This window comes from Pygocentrus nattereri, chromosome 28 (assembly GCF_015220715.1).
Source record: "Pygocentrus nattereri isolate fPygNat1 chromosome 28, fPygNat1.pri, whole genome shotgun sequence".
Taxonomy (NCBI): Eukaryota; Metazoa; Chordata; class Actinopteri; order Characiformes; family Serrasalmidae; genus Pygocentrus; species Pygocentrus nattereri.
The window spans coordinates 1,227,230-1,251,176 of NC_051238.1; the positions used below are offsets into that span (position 1 = coordinate 1,227,230).

Genomic DNA, 23,947 nt, shown 5'->3' on the forward strand with positions numbered 1-23,947 from the left:
TTTGTGTGCATTCTGTCTGCTTCTGTCTCCTTTCATCTGCTTTCTGTCTGCTTTCAGCCGCTTTCTGTCTGCTTTTGTCTGCTTTCAGCCGCTTTCTGTCTGCTTTTGTCTGCTTTCAGCCGCTTTCTGTCTGCTTTTGTGTGCATTCTGTCTGCTTCTGTCTCCTTTCAGCCGCTTTCTGTCTGCTTTTGTCTGCTTTCATCTGCTTTCTGTCTGCTTTTGTGTGCATTCTGTCTGCTTCTGTCTCCTTTCATCTGCTTTCTTTCTCCTTTCAGCCGCTTTCTGTCTGCTTTTGTCTGCTTTCATCTGCTTTCTGTCTGCTTTGTCTGCTTTCGTTTGCTTTCTGTCTGCTTTCGTCTGCTTTCATTTGCTTTGTCTGCTTTCTGTCTCCTTTCATCTGCTTTCTGTCTGCTTTCATCCGCTTTCTGTCTGCTTTCGTCTGCTTTCTGTCTCCTTTCGTCTGCTTTCTGTCTCCTTTCATCAGCTTTCTGTCTGCTTTTGTCTGCTTCCATCTGCTTTCTGTCTGCTTTATCTTCTTTCTGTCTGCTTTGCCTGCTTTCTGTCTGCTTTATCTTCTTTCTGTCTGCTTTGCTTGCTTTCATCTGCTTTCTATCTACTTTTGTCTGCTTTGTCTGCTTCCATCTGCTTTCTGTCTGCTTTATCTTCTTTCTGTCTGCTTTGCCTGCTTTCTGTCTGCTTTATCTTCTTTCTGCCTGCTTTGCTTGCTTTCATCTGCTTTCTATCTACTTTTGTCTGCTTTGTCTGCTTCCATCTGCTTTCTGTCTGCTTTATCTTCTTTCTGTCTGCTTTGCCTGCTTTCTGTCTGCTTTATCTTCTTTCTGTCTGCTTTGCTTGCTTTCATCTGCTTTCTATCTACTTTTGTCTGCTTTGTCTGCTTTCATCTGCTTTGTCCGCTTTCTGTCTGCTTTCATCTGCTTTCATCTACTTTCTGTCTGCTTTGTCTGCTTTCGTCTGCTTTTATCTGCTTTCATCTGCTTTCTGTCTGCTTTCATCTGCTTTCTGTCTGCTTTCGTCTGCTTTCATCTGCTTTCTGTCTGCTTTCGTCTGCTTTGTCTGCTTTCGTCTGCTTTTATCTGCTTTCATCTGCTTTCTGTCTGCTTTCATCTGCTTTCTGTCTGCTTTCATCTGCTTTGTCTGCTTTCATGTGCTTTCTGTCTGCTTTCATCTGCTTTGTCTGCTTTCATGTGCTTTCTGTCTGCTTTCATCTGCTTTCTGTCTGTTTTCGTCTGCTTTCTGTCTGCTTTCGTCTGCTTTCTGTCTGCTTTCGTCTACTTTCATCTGCTTTCTGTCTGTTTTCGTCTGCTTTCTGTCTGCTTTCGTCTGCTTTCTGTCTGCTTTCGTCTACTTTCTGTCTGCTTTCGTCTGCTTTCATCTGCTTTCGTCTGCTTTCTGTCTGTTTTCATCTGCTTTCGTCTGCTTTCGTCTGCTTTCGTCTACTTTCTGTCTGCTTTCAGCCGCTTTCTGTCTGCTTTTGTCTGCTTTCAGCCGCTTTCTGTCTGCTTTTGTCTGCTTTCAGCCGCTTTCTGTCTGCTTTTGTGTGCATTCTGTCTGCTTCTGTCTCCTTTCAGCCGCTTTCTGTCTGCTTTTGTCTGCTTTCAGCCGCTTTCTGTCTGCTTTTGTCTGCTTTCATCTGCTTTCTGTCTGCTTTTGTGTGCATTCTGTCTGCTTCTGTCTCCTTTCATCTGCTTTCTTTCTCCTTTCAGCCGCTTTCTGTCTGCTTTTGTCTGCTTTCATCTGCTTTCTGTCTGCTTTGTCTGCTTTCATTTGCTTTGTCTGCTTTCTGTCTCCTTTCATCTGCTTTCTGTCTGCTTTCATCCGCTTTCTGTCTGCTTTCGTCTGCTTTCTGTCTCCTTTCGTCTGCTTTCTGTCTCCTTTCATCAGCTTTCTGTCTGCTTTTGTCTGCTTCCATCTGCTTTCTGTCTGCTTTATCTTCTTTCTGTCTGCTTTGCCTGCTTTCTGTCTGCTTTATCTTCTTTCTGCCTGCTTTGCTTGCTTTCATCTGCTTTCTATCTACTTTTGTCTGCTTTGTCTGCTTCCATCTGCTTTCTGTCTGCTTTATCTTCTTTCTGTCTGCTTTGCCTGCTTTCTGTCTGCTTTATCTTCTTTCTGTCTGCTTTGCTTGCTTTCATCTGCTTTCTATCTACTTTTGTCTGCTTTGTCTGCTTTCATCTGCTTTGTCCGCTTTCTGTCTGCTTTCATCTGCTTTCATCTACTTTCTGTCTGCTTTCGTCTGCTTTGTCTGCTTTCGTCTGCTTTTATCTGCTTTTATCTGCTTTCTGTCTGCTTTCATCTGCTTTCTGTCTGCTTTCGTCTGCTTTCATCTGCTTTCTGTCTGCTTTCGTCTGCTTTGTCTGCTTTCGTCTGCTTTTATCTGCTTTCATCTGCTTTCATCTGCTTTCTGTCTGCTTTCATCTGCTTTGTCTGCTTTCATGTGCTTTCTGTCTGCTTTCATCTGCTTTGTCTGCTTTCATCTGCTTTCTGTCTGCTTTCGTCTACTTTCTGTCTGCTTTCATCTGCTTTCGTCTGCTTTCTGTCTGTTTTCGTCTGCTTTCTGTCTGCTTTCGTCTGCTTTCTGTCTGCTTTCATCTACTTTCATCTGCTTTCTGTCTGTTTTCGTCTGCTTTCTGTCTGCTTTCGTCTGCTTTCTGTCTGCTTTCGTCTACTTTCTGTCTGCTTTCGTCTGCTTTCATCTGCTTTCGTCTGCTTTCTGTCTGTTTTCATCTGCTTTCGTCTGCTTTCGTCTGCTTTTGTCTACTTTCTGTCTGCTTTCATCTGCTTTCGTCTGCTTTCTGTCTGTTTTCGTCTGCTTTCTGTCTGCTTTCGTCTGCTTTCTGTCTGCTTTCGTCTACTTTCTGTCTGCTTTCGTCTGCTTTCATCTGCTTTCGTCTGCTTTCTGTCTGTTTTCGTCTGCTTTTGTCTGCTTTCGTCTACTTTCTGTCTGCTTTCATCTGCTTTCATCTGCTTTCGTCTGCTTTCTGTCTGTTTTCGTCTGCTTTCTGTCTGCTTTCATCTGCTTTCTGTCTGCTTTCATCTACCAGCAGGAATACACAGAAATTCAGCAGCTGCTGATTTTAGCTGACATGTTAACAAACTTTAGCTCATCTTTATTGGCAACAGTGAGTCATAAAGTATCAGAAACGACATAATCGAGACGATTAGAGACACTGAACACCTGAGCATGGGTTAGGACAAGTTTATGATTTGGATTTGCAGTTAGCACCATGCTAATTGGGCAACCAGTAGCTTAGCCCCATTAGCCTCGTAGCTCCAGTGGTAAAACTAAAGAAGCAAACAAACAAAGTTTGAGCTGCAGCTCCATCACACTAATGCTGTGCTTTTCAGTTCAGTGTTATTGCTGCTGTTTTCCTCACAGATGACGGTCAGATGCTAAATTAGCTAACCTAACCTGCCAGAGATCGCCTCTTGTCCAGTGAAATGATCTTAAATTTAGTTGATATATTTAATATTTTTTCTAGTTGATATATTTAATATTTAGCTTATAAAATCATTTAACTTATCTCTAGATATTTTTTACTTGTATTCCATGATTTTATTCAATATATTGGCAGATCAGTGTGCTTGTTGTAGGAAAAATGCTTGAAGCAAGTGCCAGTAGAGTGAGGTCATTTGACTAAAATGCATTAAAACAGTTAAAACATGCCTGTAAATAAGTAAAATATAATAATAATAATAATTCTTATCATTGTTATTATTGTTGTTGTTATTATTGTTTTTTTATATTTTTATCATTAATTGTTATTAATCAAAATTTTTGTTTGTTTTTTTATTTGACTAACTATGAATTGAATGATTGTCTCTTTTAAATGTATTTTTAATCATGTTTTGTTTTTAATGCTGTTTTTTTTTTTTTTGTGTTTACAAAACATTTTAAACAACTCTGTATTTTCTCATTTGTAAAGCACTTTGAATGACAGCAGTGTTCAAAAGATGCTATATAAATACATTTGCTTTGCCTTGCCGTATAATAATAATAATAATAATTATTGCTGCGTTCACTGGAAGTTCTTGACCCGGAATTATGCACTTCCACCTAGAAAAAAAGACACCTAATCGGAATTTCATTGTTTCATTGAATTTCAACATGGCTGCTCAAATGGTCACAGTAAGTGCGACAGGCTTTTTTCACAAGAAACGGAAGAATGGAAATTTCAGGTAAACATACACACACATGTATATACATATACATGCCTTGATAAGGTGCCCCCCAGTGACTGTATGTGCCGCTGCTGGCCCATTCCTCGGACCACCTAGATTATTATCTTGCAGGTCTAACAGATTTTAAATGTAAAACATAGACTTTTATTTTAGAAAACAAACTAAGACAAATACTACAAACAACTGAGAGAGAAAAATAATGATGATCTAATATAAACTGATGTAGCTGGAAATGTTGCGCTAGGATGGTTACAGCTGTATAACCTGCTTTATTTACAATAATACTCTTACTGCACTTTACTAAACCAATTAATATACTCTTATTAACTGAACCATTTAATATACTCTTATTTACTGAACCATTTAATATACTCTTATTTACTAAACCATTTAATATACTCTTATTTACTAAACCATTTAATATACTCTTATTTACTGAACCATTTAATATACTCTTATTTACTGAACCATTTAATATACTCTTATTTACTGAACCATTTAATATACTCTTATTTACTAAACCATTTAATACACTCTTATTTACTAAACCATTTAATATACTCTTATTTACTAAACCAATTAATATACTCTTATTAACTGAACCATTTAATATACTCTTATTTACTGAACCATTTAATATACTCTTATTTACTAAACCAATTAATATACTCTTATTTACTGAACCATTTAATATACTCTTATTTACTAAACCAATTAATATACTCTTATTTACTGAACCATTTAATATACTCTTATTTACTAAACCATTTAATATACTCTTATTTACTAAACCATTTAATATACTCTTATTTACTGAACCATTTAATATACTCTTATTTACTGAACCATTTAATATACTCTTATTTACTAAACCATTTAATACACTCTTATTTACTAAACCATTTAATATACTCTTATTTACTAAACCAATTAATATACTCTTATTAACTGAACCATTTAATATACTCTTATTTACTGAACCATTTAATATACTCTTATTTACTAAACCAATTAATATACTCTTATTTACTGAACCATTTAATATACTCTTATTTACTGAACCATTTAATATACTCTTATTTACTAAACCAATTAATATACTCTTATTAACTGAACCATTTAATACACTCTTATTTACTGAACCATTTAATATACTCTTATTTACTGAACCATTTAATATACTCTTATTTACTAAACCAATTAATATACTCTTATTTACTGAACCATTTAATATACTCTTATTTACTGAACCATTTAATATACTCTTATTTACTAAACCAATTAATATACTCTTATTAACTGAACCATTTAATATACTCTTATTTACTAAACCAATTAATATACTCTTATTAACTGAACCATTTAATATACTCTTATTAACTGAACCATTTAATACACTCTTATTTACTGAACCATTTAATATACTCTTATTTACTAAACCATTTAATACACTCTTATTTACTAAACCATTTAATATACTCTTATTTACTAAACCAATTAATATACTCTTATTAACTGAACCATTTAATATACTCTTATTTACTGAACCATTTAATATACTCTTATTTACTAAACCAATTAATATACTCTTATTTACTGAACCATTTAATATACTCTTATTTACTAAACCAATTAATATACTCTTATTTACTGAACCATTTAATATACTCTTATTTACTAAACCAATTTAATATACTCTTATTTACTAAACCATTTAATATACTCTTATTTACTAAACCAATTAATATACTCTTATTTACTAAACCAATTTAATATACTCTTATTTACTAAACCAATTAATATACTCTTATTTACTAAACCAATTTAATATACTCTTATTTACTAAACCATTTAAAATACTCTTATTTACTGAACCATTTAATATACTCTTATTTACTGAACCATTTAATATACTCTTATTTACTGAACCATTTAATATACTCTTATTTACTAAACCATTTAATATACTCTTATTTACTGAACCATTTAATATACTCTTATTTACTGAACCATTTAATATACTCTTATTTACTGAACCATTTAATATACTCTTATTTACTGAACCATTTAATATACTCTTATTTACTAAACCAATTTACAAAGAATAATAAATTAAACAAATTAAGGAAAACTAAGTAAACTGCATTGTAAGTGAGAAAATGAGTGATGAAAAGTTGTTTTTTGAGCCTGTTTACACCTTGCTTTAATGAATATTTCATGTCTGGATGTATCTGGATCAACTTTGGAGTCTGGCGGGATTTTATTCACACTTTTCACTGAAATGCATCCCCATCCAACTCCAACTGTACTTCTACACCTCAGCACATCCAATTTCACTTTTGTTTATACGTGTAAACAAGCACATTTAATCAGCCTGGAGTGAATGAAGGTTCTTGGTTTGGGGATCATCAGCCCCGCACACCCTCCACCTGTAACTGTATACGGAAACGGTCAAGTGAAATCCGAACGAGATCGGGTGTAAACATGCCTTTGGTCTAATACTCTGTTTAACCCCCAGTGTGCTACCCAGAGAGTGCTGAGCAAAAAGCCAGTGGGCTGCCAGCTTTGTATCAGCAGCCCAGTATCCTCTCATACTATCCTCTCATACTGTCCTCTCACTGGACTCTCACTATCCTCTCACTAGACTCTCACTATCCTCTCATACTATCCTCTCACTGGACTCTCACTATCCTCTCACTAGACTCTTACTATCCTCTCATACTGTCCTCTCACTGGACTCTCACTATCCTCTCACTGGACTCTCACTATCCTCTCATACTGTCCTCTCACTGGACTCTCACTATCCTCTCACTAGACTCTCACTATCCTCTCACTAGACTCTCACTATCCTCTCATACTATCCTCTCACTGGACTCTCACTATCCTCTCACTAGACTCTTACTATCCTCTCATACTGTCCTCTCACTGGACTCTCACTATCCTCTCACTGGACTCTCACTATCCTCTCACTGGACTCTCACTGGACTCTCACTGGATAAGAGTCTAGTGAGAGGATAGTGAGAGTCCAGTGAGAGGATAGTATGAGAGGATAGTGAGAGTCTAGTGAAAGGATAGTGAGAGTCCAGTGAGAGGACAGTATGAGAGGATAGTGAGAGTCTAGTGAGAGGACAGTATGAGAGGATAGTGAGAGTCTAGTGAGAGGATAGTGAGAGTCCAGTGAGAGGATAGTATGAGAGGATAGTGAGAGTCTAGTGAGAGGATAGTGAGAGTCCAGTGAGAGGACAGTATGAGAGGATAGTGAGAGTCTAGTGAGAGGATAGTGAGAGTCCAGTGAGAGGATAGTATGAGAGGATAGTGAGAGTCTAGTGAGAGGATAGTATGAGAGGATAGTGAGAGTCTAGTGAGAGGATAGTGAGAGTCCAGTGAGAGGACAGTATGAGAGGATAGTGAGAGTCTAGTGAAAGGATAGTGAGAGTCCAGTGAGAGGACAGTATGAGAGGATAGTGAGAGTCTAGTGAGAGGATAGTGAGAGTCCAGTGAGAGGATAGTATGAGAGGATAGTGAGAGGATAGTGAGAGGATAGTGAGAGTCCAGTGAGAGGATAGTATGAGAGGATAGTGAGAGTCTAGTGAGAGGATAGTGAGAGTCCAGTGAGAGGATAGTGAGAGTCCAGTGAGAGGATAGTATGAGAGGATAGTGAGAGTCTAGTGAGAGGATAGTGAGAGTCCAGTGAGAGGATAGTGAGAGTCTAGTGAGAGGATAGTATGAGAGGATAGTGAGAGTCCAGTGAGAGGATAGTGAGAGTCCAGTGAGAGGATAGTGAGAGTCTAGTGAGAGGATAGTGAGAGTCCAGTGAGAGGACAGTATGAGAGGATAGTGAGAGTCTAGTGAGAGGATAGTGAGAGTCCAGTGAGAGGATAGTATGAGAGGATAGTGAGAGTCTAGTGAGAGGATAGTATGAGAGGATAGTGAGAGTCTAGTGAGAGGATAGTGAGAGTCCAGTGAGAGGACAGTATGAGACTCTCACTATCCTCTCACTAGACTCTCACTATCCTCTCATACTATCCTCTCACTGGACTCTCACTATCCTCTCATACTATCCTCTCACTGGACTCTCACTATCCTCTCACTAGACTCTCACTATCCTCTCATACTGTCCTCTCACTGGACTCTCACTATCCTCTCACTGGACTCTCACTATCCTCTCATACTGTCCTCTCACTGGACTCTCACTATCCTCTCACTAGACTCTCACTATCCTCTCACTAGACTCTCACTATCCTCTCATACTGTCCTCTCACTAGACTCTCACTATCCTCTCATACTGTCCTCTCACTGGACTCTCACTATCCTCTCATACTGTCCTCTCACTGGACTCTCACTATCCTCTCATACTGTCCTCTCACTAGACTCTCACTATCCTCTCATACTATCCTCTCACTAGACTCTCACTATCCTCTCATACTGTCCTCTCACTGGACTCTCACTATCCTCTCACTAGACTCTCACTATCCTCTCATACTGTCCTCTCACTAGACTCTCACTATCCTCTCATACTATCCTCTCACTGGACTCTCACTATCCTCTCACTAGACTCTCACTATCCTCTCATACTATCCTCTCACTAGACTCTCACTATCCTCTCACTAGACTCTCACTATCCTCTCATACTATCCTCTCACTGGACTCTCACTATCCTCTCACTAGACTCTCACTATCCTCTCATACTATCCTCTCACTAGACTCTCACTATCCTTTCACTAGACTCTCACTATCCTCTCACTAGACTCTCACTATCCTCTCACTAGACTCTCACTATCCTCTCATACTGTCCTCTCACTGGACTCTCACTATCCTCTCACTAGACTCTCACTATCCTCTCATACTATCCTCTCACTAGACTCTCACTATCCTCTCATACTATCCTCTCACTGGACTCTCACTATCCTCTCACTAGACTCTCACTATCCTCTCATACTGTCCTCTCACTGGACTCTCACTATCCTCTCACTAGACTCTCACTATCCTCTCACTAGACTCTCACTAGACTCTCACTGGACTCTCACTATCCTCTCACTAGACTCTCACTATCCTCTCATACTATCCTCTCACTAGACTCTCACTATCCTCTCACTAGACTCTCACTATCCTCTCATACTATCCTCTCACTGGACTCTCACTATCCTCTCACTGGACTCTCACTATCCTCTCACTAGACTCTCACTATCCTCTCATACTATCCTCTCACTGGACTCTCACTATCCTCTCACTAGACTCTCACTATCCTCTCATACTATCCTCTCACTGGACTCTCACTATCCTCTCACTAGACTCTCACTATCCTCTCATACTGTCCTCTCACTGGACTCTCACTATCCTTTCACTAGACTCTCACTATCCTCTCATACTGTCCTCTCACTGGACTCTCACTATCCTCTCACTAGACTCTCACTATCCTCTCATACTATCCTCTCACTAGACTCTCACTATCCTCTCATACTGTCCTCTCACTGGACTCTCACTATCCTCTCACTAGACTCTCACTATCCTCTCATACTATCCTCTCACTGGACTCTCACTATCCTCTCACTAGACTCTCACTATCCTCTCATACTGTCCTCTCACTGGACTCTCACTATCCTTTCACTAGACTCTCACTATCCTCTCATACTATCCTCTCACTGGACTCTCACTATCCTCTCACTAGACTCTCACTATCCTCTCATACTATCCTCTCACTGGACTCTCACTATCCTCTCACTAGACTCTCACACTGTCCTCTCACTGGACTCTCACTATCCTCCCACTAGACTCTCACTATCCTCTCATACTGTCCTCTCACTGGACTCTCACTATCCTCTCACTAGACTCTCACTATCCTTTCACTAGACTCTCACTATCCTCTCATACTATCCTCTCACTGGACTCTCACTATCCTCTCACTAGACTCTCACTATCCTCTCATACTATCCTCTCACTGGACTCTCACTATCCTCTCACTAGACTCTCACTATCCTCTCATACTATCCTCTCACTGGACTCTCACTATCCTCTCACTAGACTCTCACTATCCTCTCATACTGTCCTCTCACTGGACTCTCACTATCCTCTCACTAGACTCTCACTATCCTCTCATACTATCCTCTCACTGGACTCTCACTATCCTCTCACTAGACTCTCACTATCCTCTCATACTGTCCTCTCACTGGACTCTCACTATCCTTTCACTACTCTCACTATCATCTCACTATCCTTTTACTAAACACTATCCTCACACACTATCCTCTCACATGATCCTCTCACTATCCTCTCACACTATCCTCTCACTATCCTTTCACTATCTGGGCCATTTCCGCCAGAAAAAATACAGTGGCCTAATAAAGTAGAATTCGCTTTAGCTTAGCGGTAATAAAAGCAACACTGGTCTCTTTTAAAATGTTTTAAATACTCACTTTAAATGTATTTATGGAATCTTGACCTGTGATGTCCTGTCCATCACATGGAATGTTGCCCAGGGTGTGTCCTGCCTTCCACCCAAAGGCCGCTGTGATAGGCTCCAGCTCTCCCACGACCCAGAAGGATAAGCAGCTTAGAAAATGTGTGTGTGTGATGTATTATTATATGTAAGTTTACATTTATTAAGGAAATATGCATTTCACCCATCCATCCACATACACACTAGTGAGCACACACACACTTGCCCGGAGCAGTGGGCAGCCCTATCCACAGGGATCGAACCGACAACCTTCCAGTCACAAGGCTGGCCAGCCCATGACTGCCTGATCATATAAGTCTTGGAAAACATTGCTGTTTTGTGAAGGTAAATAAATCAAGAACATTTAACCATCATTACCCATCAAAGAGAACAGCAATATGGCAAAAAATGATATTACAATACTTCAAGATATACACAACACACAAGCTGCCTTTCAAAGTCTGGGCTGCATGTCTCGGCCACTGTGTCGTAGTGGGCCCTTCCAAAGTGAAGGACCTTCGTATACAACCTAGAAACGCAGCCTATGTTCTGGGCGATTTAAAGGACGCATTGGATGTTTCCTTCCAGGCCTTCGGTTACCCACGGTTCTCTGCGCATGAGCAGTGTGAAGGAACAAAAACAGCACCACGAAAATGGTGGACAATAAAGCTGCTGGAGCAGGACTTGTTTTTTGCATGCGCTTGAAGTTGTCTTTATTCCTTAATATAGTGTAAAATGACTGATTCGGTAAATCATTCATCCTTATTTCATATTTTATTCAGAAGTATTTGTAAATGTAGTTTATTGCACTACAGAAGATCATCTCCTCCATTTCTGGGAAGAAACGAAAAAGAACAGACTCAATGCAGCGGCTCCATTTTCTCTCACCGGTTTCCACATGAATTTGGCGCCGCTCTGGTGGCGTCACCACGCAGCCTCGTTAGGACTGTTTGATTAGTGTGACCAATTGGCTACTAAGGAGGAGTCTTCATAGGACAGTCCTACTGAGGACCTGCCCATCTCAGCTGCAGCCTCAGCTTTGGAACACAGCTACTGTCTCATGATACTCATTTTATCAGACGTCAGATCGTCTGAAACAGAGAAAAAGAGCCAGTAGAGCTACATTTTAAAAATACTCAATCAAAAACTGAACACAGCAAATTTTTTTCAGTATTTTGGCACTAAATCCAGTTAAACGGACTAATTTTACTCTCTTTATACTGAATCATGCAGTTGGCCACCGTCTACATCACTAACAATAAACACCATGTGATCAGAGAAGCAGACGGAATTGTATCGAGACGTAATTTATCACGATAACGATATGACATTACATTTACATTTACGCCATTTGGCTGACGCTCTTATCCAGAGCGACTTACAATTTGATCATTATTGGTATAGTGTGGGGTGTTTACCCAGGTGGGGATTGAACCCCAGTCTACAGTTTAGAAGGCAGAGGTGTTACCCACTACACTAACCAACCTATATGCACTGTCATATTGCCCAGACACTCATATCACTACCGCTAGTGTGGCAACTTAACTCGCTCTCATTTTCATGATTTTCCCATGTAGCTGTACAGCTCGAAAGCGAAGCGAACAAAAACGCAATTCCGAGCTTCTGTGAACAAACTGACCGTAATAATCTGGTACCAAAATAAACCAGCTTGAAAGGAACCAACCCCACCAAACAATCTATAAAAAGACACCAGAGGAGGAGAAGGAAGAAGATCAGATGATCAGAGATTAGAGACTTTTCTTTCCATCTTCGCCCACAAACGGGAGATGCTTCAACACTAATGTACGCCAATGTGATGAGATCTTATTCTAAATGATTCTGGATGTTTCTTTAGCTGCATTCATCCTGAAGTGTGTATACAGTGGAAAAAGCCCCGGTTTTCAAAATAAAAAGCAGCAAGATGGAAGTTTTTTGATGTGACAGCGAGGAAGAGCTGGAGTCGTGCTAATGCCGCGGCGCGGAGGTAGAGCTGTGTATGAATAATGGAGGTGTGTAGCACGTTAGTGCCACCCAGACGGGCCACTCTCTGCTCTCAGTGGCGGGAAATAGAACAAGAGCGAGACAGAAACGGGGTCGGTTCTCCCGTAAGGAATGAATGACACTGATTTGCCCTCCTGAGTGGAGCACACAGTCCAGATTAACAGCAGCACAAACACAGATTAATACAGATATGAGTCATTCTCAATAGACCCACATCACCAATTGTATACATATATATACACACACACACACACACACACACACACACTATATTTCCAAAAGTATTCAGTCACCCATGCAAATCATTGAAGCCTGCAGACTGCTTCTACAGACATTAGTGAAAGAATGGGTCGCTCTCAGGAGCTCAGTGAATTCCAGCGTGGTGCCGTGATCGGACGCCACCTGTGCAGCAAGTCCAGTCGTGAAATTTCCTCACTACTAAATATTCCACAGTCCACTGTCAGTGGGATTATAACAAAGTGGAAGTGATTGGGAACGACAGCTACTCACACACAAAGTGGTCGGCCACGTAAAATGACAGAGCGGTCAGCGGATGCTGAGGGGCATAGTGCGCAGAGGTCACCAACTTTCTGCAGAGTCAATCACTGCAGACCTCCAAACTTCATGTGGCCTTCAGATCAGCTCAAGAACAGCGTAGAGAGCTTCATGGAATGGGTTTCCATGGCCGAGCAGCCGCATCCAAGCCTTACATCACCAAGCGCAATGCAAAGCGTGGAATGCAGTGGAGTAAAGCGCCGCCACTGGACTCTAGAGCAGTGGAGACGAGTTCTCTGGAGTGACCAATCACGCTTCTCCATCTGGAAATCGAATGGACGAGTCTGGGTTTGGCGGTTGCCAGGAGACGGTACTTGTCTGACTGCATTGTGCCGAGTGTAAAGTTTGGTGGAGGGGGGATCATGGTGTGGGGTTATTTTTCAGGAGTTGGGCTCGGCCCCTTAGTTCCAGTGAAAGCAACTTTTACTGCTTCAGCACCAAGAGATTTTGGACAATTTCATGCTCCCAACTTTGTGGGAACAGTTTGGGGACGGCCCCTTCCTGTTCCAAAATGACTGCGCAACAGTAGAGCTTAATGGGCCGGTACCACGGAAAAAAGTTTTTTTTGTGATGTAGTTTGGAAACACTGCTAAAGTTTGAAAGCACAGCATTCACTCCCCAGTCAGTGCATGAAACTGAGTTTGTTGGTTCTTCAATATCACAGAGCCTAATAAATGTATATATATGAGCCTGTGTTTCAGGGAGTGCAGCATGTTTAATATAACAGATGAAGGAAAATGAGCATGTAGAAGTTAATTCTGACTCTTTTTAGTAAATCTAAACACAAATGTTAAACACAGGCTTCACGTAAAACAATAATATACAAGAAAAATGTGGGATACGGGCCCTTTAACTAGATCACATACTGACTGAAGTGAATCCCGCTGTTATTGCTCGTACCATATGAACTAATGACATTAGTATGAACTGCAGAGATCGGAAAATGCAATATTATGAAGACATTTATCACAATACACGACATACATGATGATTTTTCCAAGCTTTGATAAGGTGAATCTGCACCAGCAGAGCCATGTTTAAAAACTGCTATCAGTTTTCTCTAGATATTTTTCAGCAGTGGTTGTAGGATCGCACTTCACCCGTAAAACGTAGATAAATGTAAATAAAAACAAAATGCAATGATGTGCAAATCATTTAAACTCTATATTTGCTTTTCATCGTCTATGGTAAACAATATCATTAAAAGACTCTGAGAATCTGAAGAAATCTCTGTATATAAGGGACGAGGCCAAAAACCAGTATTAGCTGGCCGTGATCTTTGGGCCCTCAGGCAGCACTGCATTAAAAACAGACATGGTTCTGTAGTGGAAATCACTGCATGGGCTCAGAAACACTTCTGGAAACCACTGTCTGTGAACACAGTTCATCACTGCATCCACAAACGCTGTTAAACTCTAAAACACAAAGAAGAACCCAAATATAAACAGGATCCAGAAACGCTGCCACCTTCTCTGGGCCTGAGCTTATTTAAAATGGACTGAGGGGAAGTGGAAAAGTGTCCTGTGGTCCGACGAATCATGGAAATCAAGGACACTGTGTCCTCCGGGCTGAAGACCACTCAGCTTGTTATCAGTGCACAGTATTCATGATGGTTTAGGGGGGGCATTAGTGCACGTGGCCTGGGTGACGTGCTCATCCACCATTAACGCTGAATGATATATACATGTTTTCGCAACATCTGCTGCCGTCCAGACGACGTCTTTTTCAGGGAAGGCCTTGATTATTTCAGCAAGACAGTGTCAAACCACATTCTGCAGGTATTACAGCAGCATTGCTCCGTATTAAAGGACCCCGGGTGCTAAACTGACCTGCCTGCAGTCCAGACCGGTCACCACTGAGAGCATTTGGCTCATGAGATGAAAAATATGACAAATGAGCCCCTGAAACTGACGAGCAGCTGAAATCCTGAATCAAACAAGAACAGAAAACACTTCACTTTCAGAACTACAGCAGCATCTCCTCAGTTCCCAAACACTTACAGAGCACTGTTAAAGAAGAGGTGATGACACACAGCGGTAAACAGGCCCCCGTCCCAACTTTACTGGCATCAAATTCAAAATGGACAAATATTTTTCAAAAAACAATCAAAATTTCTCAGTTTCAACATTTGATATGTTGTCTTTGTAGTATTTTCCCTTAAAAATATACCTGATTTGCACATCACTGCATCCTGTTTTTATTTACATTCTGCACAGCATCCCAACCTTTTGGAAACTTTTTTGGTCGAAACTGTGTGAAGAGCATGTCAGAGGTGTTAGCCAATCAGCAGTGATGTGTATGTAAACCTCACTGTATTAAAAAGGCAGCGCACACAATGGGTTCTAATACAGTCTCTCCAAAAGCGGCCGCTGCAGCTCAGTGTGCACGACTACCGAAGTCAAGATTTAAACAAATACATAATCCCTTTTCATCGGGATCAGAAGATTCCTTGAAAAAGATGCCAAGACATTCAGGCCTTTTTTGTTTAAATAAATGCTTTGCTGTGTTCTGTGTGGAGTGAACGCAGCACCAATATTATTATTATTATAATTATAATAACACAAGCTTTATCGGTCACATACAGCTGTACAGCAGCTGTGAAATGCTTATCTGACCGTCTGCTGCCATGAAAAACTAAATTCACAATAGAAAAATAAAAGACTATAAAACACAGAACGGATGAGGTTGATAAACATTAATAAAATCTAACTCAACCTCTTATTTTTCTCCTCTCTCCCTCTCAGACTCAGGAACGCCATTCTGGGTGTTGCCACATGCCTCCACTTCCAGTATCTGTCGTTTCACAGTAAAAGCCCTCGGCAGAGTTTGGTAATTACTCCGAAATTCTGAAAATGTGAAAGGTGAAATGTTGGACAGTAATTCGGTTCACAGTGTTTAATAGTATTTTTTAAATGCGGCACTGCTTTGTCTGTTTTAACTGAAGAAAAAAAACATTTCTGATACTTTGTGCATCATAAAAGCGTCTGAGAGCATCGTTTCACACACCGCGCTGTTTTTAATAACAGGCAACTGGGAGGTATATGGACAATATCCGCCATACGCTCATAAAGCACACTGTACCACGTCGCGTGAGTGATTTATCATAATAATGTAAACACTGCCGTATCGCCCGGCCCTGCACTGCAACTCTATTCATATTCAACATTATTCTCACCGCACCGCACTACATCCAGTGACACAGGGGTGATTATTATTTATTTATGCTCTCTCTGTAATGAAGCACAGTGCTGAAGTTCTGATAAGCACAGGAATGTTCGAGAAACATAACTTACACATCACAATAAGATCAAACGGTGTCACAGCGCCCATATTTACTGCTAGAGCGCCGATATCAGTCACACTCACACATCAACAAACACAGCACTGCACATTACAGCCTCACCAACCACACTACTGTAAAGCCTCCGCAAAGCCACAGAACCTTCATTTATTTAACTCGCACACTCTTAAAAGGGGTTCTTTAGTAAAGACAACGGTTCTAATACAACCATGAACACTACAAGAACCAACTGAACGCTTAAACAGGTCTCTTCCTTGTGAAATGGTCCTTTTGATAGATGGAGAAAATGTTGTATATGATTCTATATAGCACCAAAACGGGTTCTGCTATTGTTGTGATGTCAGTAGCAGAACCCTTTTTGGTGCTATATAGAGCCCTTTACAAAAAAGTTCTATATAGACCCATATAAAACACATTGTCCCATTAATCTATTTCAACTGTTTCACCATGCAAAGAACCACGTAAGCACACAAAGGCTTCAGTTCTATATAGGACCACTGTCTTTACACACCCTATACTTTAGATTTTATAATAGTCTATACAGTGGAAGAACCCTTTTGGTGAAACATAGAACCCTTTTTAAGAAGGTTCTACATCAAACCATCTACAACACATTCTCCATCAATCTGAAGAACCTATTCACCATGCAGAGATCCTATAACCATGTAAACGGTTCTTTGAGTGTTTATGCTTCTATACAGAACCACTGTCTTTACTACAGAACCCTTAAAGAACCATCTGTTTTAGTGTACAAGTTACGCATTTTTCAGGAGGTATTTCTGAAGAGATCAGATAGAAAATAAAGACAAGGGAAGTTTCAAAAACTGGAGTTAAAAAACTGATTAAAAGCTCCAGAGAAAATGTTCCTCCTAACCACCACCTGGAAGAGCTGGTTGACCCCAAAACTGCCCCCATCAGATAAACAGCACTGAAAGCTTTGATCTGAGAGAGAGGAGAAGATCAAGCTGCTTCAGATCTGAAAACATCCACAGGTGTTTCTGCCCATCCTTCCACTGTGAGAAGACCACTCAGCGCTGTGGGTCTGAAAGGATGTGGAGCTGATCAAGAAGAACCTCACTGAGAAAAGGAGACGGACACATCAAACAAAGAAGCTGGACGATGGACTGACCACCCCAGAGTCCAGACCTCAGCACCACTGAATGGGTTTGATCACTTCAGAAAATAAAACCAGCTTCTAAGACTGAACTGTGGAGGTGTGTCTGCAGATTCTCTGAGGAGATGAAAGTGAAGCTCCTGAGAAGAACGGACGCTGGAATGAAGGTGAAGAGAGACTCACTGACCCACACAGCTGAGAGTAGATTTAGTTGTGGAGGATTCTGGGTTATTTTCTGATATATTAATATGTATGTTGTATGTATATTTATGTTCATCACTGTTCAAATTATTACCTTTACAGGAGAGCAAAAACCTTCCTAATGTAAGTTCAGTAAACAGGGTTTTATTCCCTGTTGTATTAATGTTATTTTAATAATATATTTACTATTTTATATTATTTCACTTTATTTTATTAAGTGACTCTGGAGTGTTTCTATTGGTTTTCACACCGTTGCTGTGGTCAAATGATATAGAAAAATAAAGATAGAAAAAAAGGACGTATATTTTTGTCCAATGGGACGTTGTGTAAAATGTAAATAAAAACAAAGTGCAATGATGTGCAAATCATTTAAACCCTGTATTAAACAAAAAACAGCACAAAGACAACAGATCAAATGTTGAAACTGAGAAAATGTATTTTTTTAAAAAACATGTTCCAAGACTACAAAGACAACATTTCAACATTTGATTTGTTGTCTTTGTAGTGTTTTCCTTTAAATATATGGTTTACATGATTTGCACACCATTGAATTTTGTTTTTATTTACATTCTGCACAGCGTCCCAACTTTTTGGAAACTGGGTTGTACACTAACTTCTACGGAGCCCCGCTTGTGACATCCTGTATAAATAAAAATAATGTGTGGCCACAACTTAGTAAGGCATGATCTCTTCCCAAACCTTACTAAGTGGTGGGCACCACTTAATTATCTTGTTCCCATGCCTTACAAGCATTATTTTTATTTATACGAGATGGCACCAGTAGGGCTCCATAACCGTCTATTATAAGATAAGAACATTTTTCGGATGACGAGAACCAGAAAATCCTGAACCAACTTCTGAGACTGAACTTCGTGTGGTAAAACTGAAAGTGAGTCTCCTGGAAAAGAACAGAAGCAGTAACAAAAGTAAACAATGGACCAGGGATATTATAGAATTTTAAATTCTTCATTTTGGGTTTGGTTTCACTTTCGTTTCCGTCAGTCTTAAAGGTGCTTTAATAGTTTTAGTTTAGTTTTTATTTAGTTTCAGTTTTAGTGTCAGTTTGTAGTATCATGACGACGGCTGTGGTACAGCAGGTACCTGATACACACGGAAAAATGGTGATTCTTCAAGGGTTCTTTAGTATAGAAAAAAAGTTGTTCTAGAACCATGAACACTCAAAGAACCCTTTGCATGATTAAAGACCGCTTTGCATGGTGTGAATGGTTCTTCAGGTTGATGGAGGACATATTGGGTCTATATGGCACCAAAAATGGTTCTTCTATTGTCCATAAGTTTGATATCGTAACAATAGCAGAACCCTTTATGGTGCTACATAGAACCAAGACATTCACCATCAATCTGAAGAACCATTTCACCATGCTTCTTTAAGTGTTCATGGTTCTATTTGGAACCATTTTCTTTAATACTACTACTACTAAATACTACTACTAATACTATTACTACTAATCCTACTACTACTATTACTACTAATAATAGCACTACTACTACTTCTACTACTACTACTAATATTACTACTAATACTATTACTACTACTCCTACTACTACTAATAATAATCATCATCATCATCATCATCATAATACTTTAAAAATGCTGCTCAAAGTGCTTTACAATACGGAGTAAAAACAACAGAGGAACAATGGAAAAAAGATAATCAAAAATAAAATAAACTAACAATAAAAGTCCAAATAAAAACAATAGCAGCAAAGGTGAAGATATCAATAATAATAAAAATTAAACTGCATAAAATAAAAGTATAAATAAAAGTACAAATAAACACAACTAACAAAAAAGTAAAGGTTCTATTCCAGTAAAACTAGTTAAATGCTGACATAAATAAATCTGTTTTTTAAAGTCACTGACTGAGGGAGTCTGACGGATGTTTGTCGGTGGCATGTTCTAGATCTTTGGCGAATAAAGACAGAACACTGGAACATGGAGAAGCAGCTGTGGATGATCCTGAAGCCAGACGTGGACGATTAAACCAGTAAAACGTTACAGTGATTTTAAGGAAACGGACAGTGAAGCTGAGACGGCTCTGATATCAGCCTGTTAACGTTCTCACTGCTGTGTTTCACACAGGTTCTAGCTTGCTTGTTTACTAAAGAACCCTTGTAGAACCATCTTAAGAGCGTAGAATAAAATGAACCCAGCAGACTGAACTCAGCTCGGCTCCAGTTCTCCCTAAAGACCGAACACAGAAACATTAAACTCTCAGTTACGCACTAAAAAATTAAGAGGAAAGGATTTTTCTCCGTATGAGCTCCCACAGCTAAAAACAGGATATCCAAAGGGGCAACTTTACAGAAGAGGGAAAAAACCCTCCTTACTTTCAATGTAAATTAACATAGACAGATTTTATTCCAAGCCATATTGGAGTCTGTTTGTCTGTTCATCATAAAACGTAAAAGGAAGCTACTGAGGTCAAATGATGTAGAAAAATAAAAAATTGTATAAGCATGATTTGGCCCTGATTGATTGACTTTTTAGGGCCACTAAAAAGTAAACAAAGCATATCACTGCTGTCGGAACACATCTCCAAAATGGTAACTTTACAGGAGAAGGAAAAAACTTACTGTGCTTTTAATGTAAGTCAATGGAACCAGACGTCTTTCCGAGTTATTTTGGGTCATTTCTTTTGATCCGTTCATCATGAAATTTACAAACAACGTAAAGAACAACAGGCTTTTTTAAATTAGGTAAAAATCTTAAAAATGACAAAAATGGAGATACGAGGTTTTCTCCTGACAGCAGCGACAGTTTAGCCTTTAATGTAAATGACTGTACAAAAAATGTTGTGCTGGTGTGAGTAGATCAGACACAGCAATGCTGCTGGGTTTTTTAAACACCTCAGTGTCACTGAGAATAGTCCACCAACCAAAAATATCCAGCCAACAGAGTCCTGTGGGCAGTGTCCTGTGGGCAGTGTCCTGTGGGCAGTGTCCTGTGGCCACTGATGAAGGACTAGAGGATGACCAACACAAACTGTGCAGCAGCAGATGAGCTGTCATCTTTATATCTACAAGGTGGACCGACAAGGTAGGAGTGGACAGTGAGTGGACACAGTGTTTAAAAACTCCAGCAGCACTGCTGTGTCTGATCCACGCATACCAGCACAACACACACTCACACACCACCACCACGTCAGTGTTACTGCAGTGCTGAGAATGACAGTGAAACTGTACGGTCAGCGAAGCTGATACAGTGGACAGTGAGTGGAGATATGAGGAGGTGGGTTTGATGTTATGGCTGCTCGGTGTTTGATGAGGCCAGTTCAGCTCGTTTCTTGTCCCTGTTTATCCTGACCTTTCTCTCCAGTCTTGCTCTGTTATTGTCCTTCTGCTGAGCTGATCTGTGACCAAAGCAGCGCGAGAGAGACGATTGCATTCATCTGTTGCCCGAATGAACAACACAGAGAGGCAGAGATGCTGTACAGCTTGACTGCATAGCGCCATCATGGAGAGAGAGAGAGACAGAAAGAGAGAAAGAAACAGAGAGAGAGAGACAGAGACAGAGAGAGAAAAACAGAGAGAGAGAGACAGACAGAGAGAGAGAGGAGAGAGAGAAAGAGAGAGAGACAGAGAGAGAAAAACAGAGAGAGAGAGAGAAAGAGAGAGAGAGAGAGGAGAGAGAGAAAGAGAGAGAGATTGAGAGAGAGAAAGAGACAGAAAGAGAGAAAGAAACAGAGAGAGAGTGACAGAGAGAGAGAGGAGAAAGAGAGAGAGAGAGAGAGCGAGAGAGAGAGAGACAGAGAAAGAGAGAGAGAGAGACACAGAGAGAGAGAGAGAGAGAGACAGAGAAAGAGAGAGAGACACAGAGAGAGAGAGAGAGAGAGACAGAGAAAGAGAGAGAGACACAGAGAGAGAGAGAGAGAGAGAGAGAGAGAGACAGAGAGAGAGAGAGAGAGAGAGAAAGAGAGAGACAGAGAGAGAGAGAGAGAGAGAGAGAGAGAAAGAGAGAGAGAGGAGAAAGAGAGAGAGACAGAGAAAGAGAGAGAGAGACACAGAGAGAGAGAGAGACAGAGAAAGAGAGAGAGAGACACAGAGAGAGAGAGAGGAGAAAGAGAGAGACTGAGAGAGAGACAGACAGAGAGAGAGAGAGAGACAGAGAGAGAGAGAGGAGAAAGAGAGAGACTGAGAGAGAGACAGACAGAGAGAGAGAGAGACAGAGAGAGAGAGAGAGAGAGAGACAGAGAGAGAGAGAGAGAGAGAGACAGAGAGAGAGAGAGAGAGAGAGAGAGAGAGACAGAGAGAGAGAGAGAGAGAGAGAGAGAGAGAGAGCCTGTTGCAGTTCTTCCTTCTTATTATTATTTTATTTCCCTTCTCCCTGAGGTGAGGAGGCGCGCGCGTCGTATGATGCATTATAACCCAACACATGCACATGCACGCGCACCCAGTCACACGCATGCATACACGGGGAGGGGAAGGAGGGGGGTCATGTTTGTGTTTATTTTTATTATTATTATTATTATCAATATTATTATTATTAGCATTATTATCATGATTAGCACTGTTTTGCTTACATCACGGCCCGCGTTCACGCGCACACAGCCTTTACTGACACGCGACAAAAAGGGAAAAGAGAAAGCACCCCCCCCTCCTCCTTTTTCCTCCGCAGAGCTCGCGCCTGAGCCTAACGCAGCCCTGAAAAACGGCAGAAATGCGAAAGATGCAGAGCCGAGCAGCATCGTAATAACGCATGAACACGATGATGAGACCCCCACAGCCCCCCACCCCCCAAACACAGCTCCTACCTGATGCCCTTCGCTCCTGCGTCCCCCCGGGCTGCTTTTACCGCACCGCGCGCTGGCAGGCTGGCTGCCCGGCTGAAGGCAGAGGCAGTGCGGCTGCGGCTTGGGCTTTGCGTCGTGCTCACGGTGCTGCTGCGCCCGCTGCCATTCCGCATGGGGCGCTTGTTGCTGATGCTGATGCTGCTGCAGCAGAGCCGGTTGCTGGACGCAGCAGTTGGGGAGACTGCTCCGGACCAGCCTTTGCTGCTGCACCTGTAAAATGGGCTCCGGAGGAGGCGGCTCCGAGCTCACCGGGCTCTGCAGCAGGAGCAATCCGGCGAAAGGGTCGCTCTGCTCGGGTTGTTGCTGCAGCTCGAGCGCTACGAGCTCGTGCTGGCAGCTGCGCCTCGGCAGAGGTGGCGCGTGCGTTTGGCTCCCAGATTGGCGAGACGGAGACCTGACGTTGGACGGAGCCGGAGGAGGGCGCGGGGGAGCGCAGCAGCTTCGCCCGGGCTGGGTGCGCGCACAGCGGCGTTGGTGGCTGGGGTGCGCCGGCGGCGGCGGTGGAGGCAGGCTGCACGGCGGCGGAGTCGGTTGCTGCTGGTGCTGCTGCTGTTGTTGTTGTTGGTGGTGGTGGTACTGGTGGTGCACAGCGGCCGGTTGGCGATGCTGCATCACCTCCTCCTCCTCCTCCTCCTCCTCTTCCTCCTCTTCTTCTTCCTCCTCCTCCTCCTCCCCTCCAGCTGGCTGCTGCTGCTGCTGCTCGGGCCTTTGGACGCTGCAGGGATCCGGAGCCCTTGGGCTGCGTGCAACCCCAGTCGAGTCCAGCAGGCTTGTTTCATTGGCGGGTTTGACCAGGACCAGCCTCATGACGTCACGCGACGACAGCCCACCTCCACCTCTACCTTTCTGTTTTTTCTTTAAATGTTTGCCCCTGCCCCTCAAGCTCCAGCACCTGCCCCTCGTTCCTCTGTTTTCTGGAAGTGAGCAGCTCTTTTATAACAATGATAACAATAATTATTTTTATTATTTTAGCTTTTTAGCGTTTTTACGTGAAGGAGAGCACAAACGTGGGCCTCCAAGCACGAGAGAGCCATGCTTCACTGGTGGCTGGTGTTCAAGTCTGGTGGTCTGGGGGTCTGGTGGTCTGTCACCAGTGCGTCAGAGAGTCATAGGCATCATTCATGATGGAAACCTGCAGAGCTGCCGGTCTGGGGGTCTACCAGCAGGGGGTCTAAAGGTGGTCACCTGCAGGTAAACAGAGCAAAAGTGATCAAACTGACAGCAGAAAAAGTGTTAAATATGATGGCATCGCTCAAGCTTTACACCTCAAACCTTATTATTAGGGGTATTACTCAGTTATTAATCATACGACTGATTATTCAGTGTCT

General features: G+C 41.4%; 1 protein-coding gene across 4 annotated transcripts in view; it reads right to left on the bottom strand.

Annotated features, from left to right (window-relative positions):
* kcnn1b (potassium intermediate/small conductance calcium-activated channel, subfamily N, member 1b) overlaps window positions 1-23,257 on the bottom strand; it is a 114,530-nt gene extending 91,273 nt beyond the window's left edge. For all 4 annotated transcript variants that reach the window (XM_017686154.2, XM_017686153.2, XM_037535777.1 and 1 more), the window contains exon 1: window positions 22,581-23,257. In XM_017686154.2, the coding sequence (XP_017541643.1) occupies window positions 22,581-23,231 (651 nt within the window). In that variant the 5' untranslated portion in view covers window positions 23,232-23,257. The remainder of the gene's footprint in view (window positions 1-22,580) is intronic.
* Window positions 23,258-23,947: the final 690 nt, after the last annotated feature.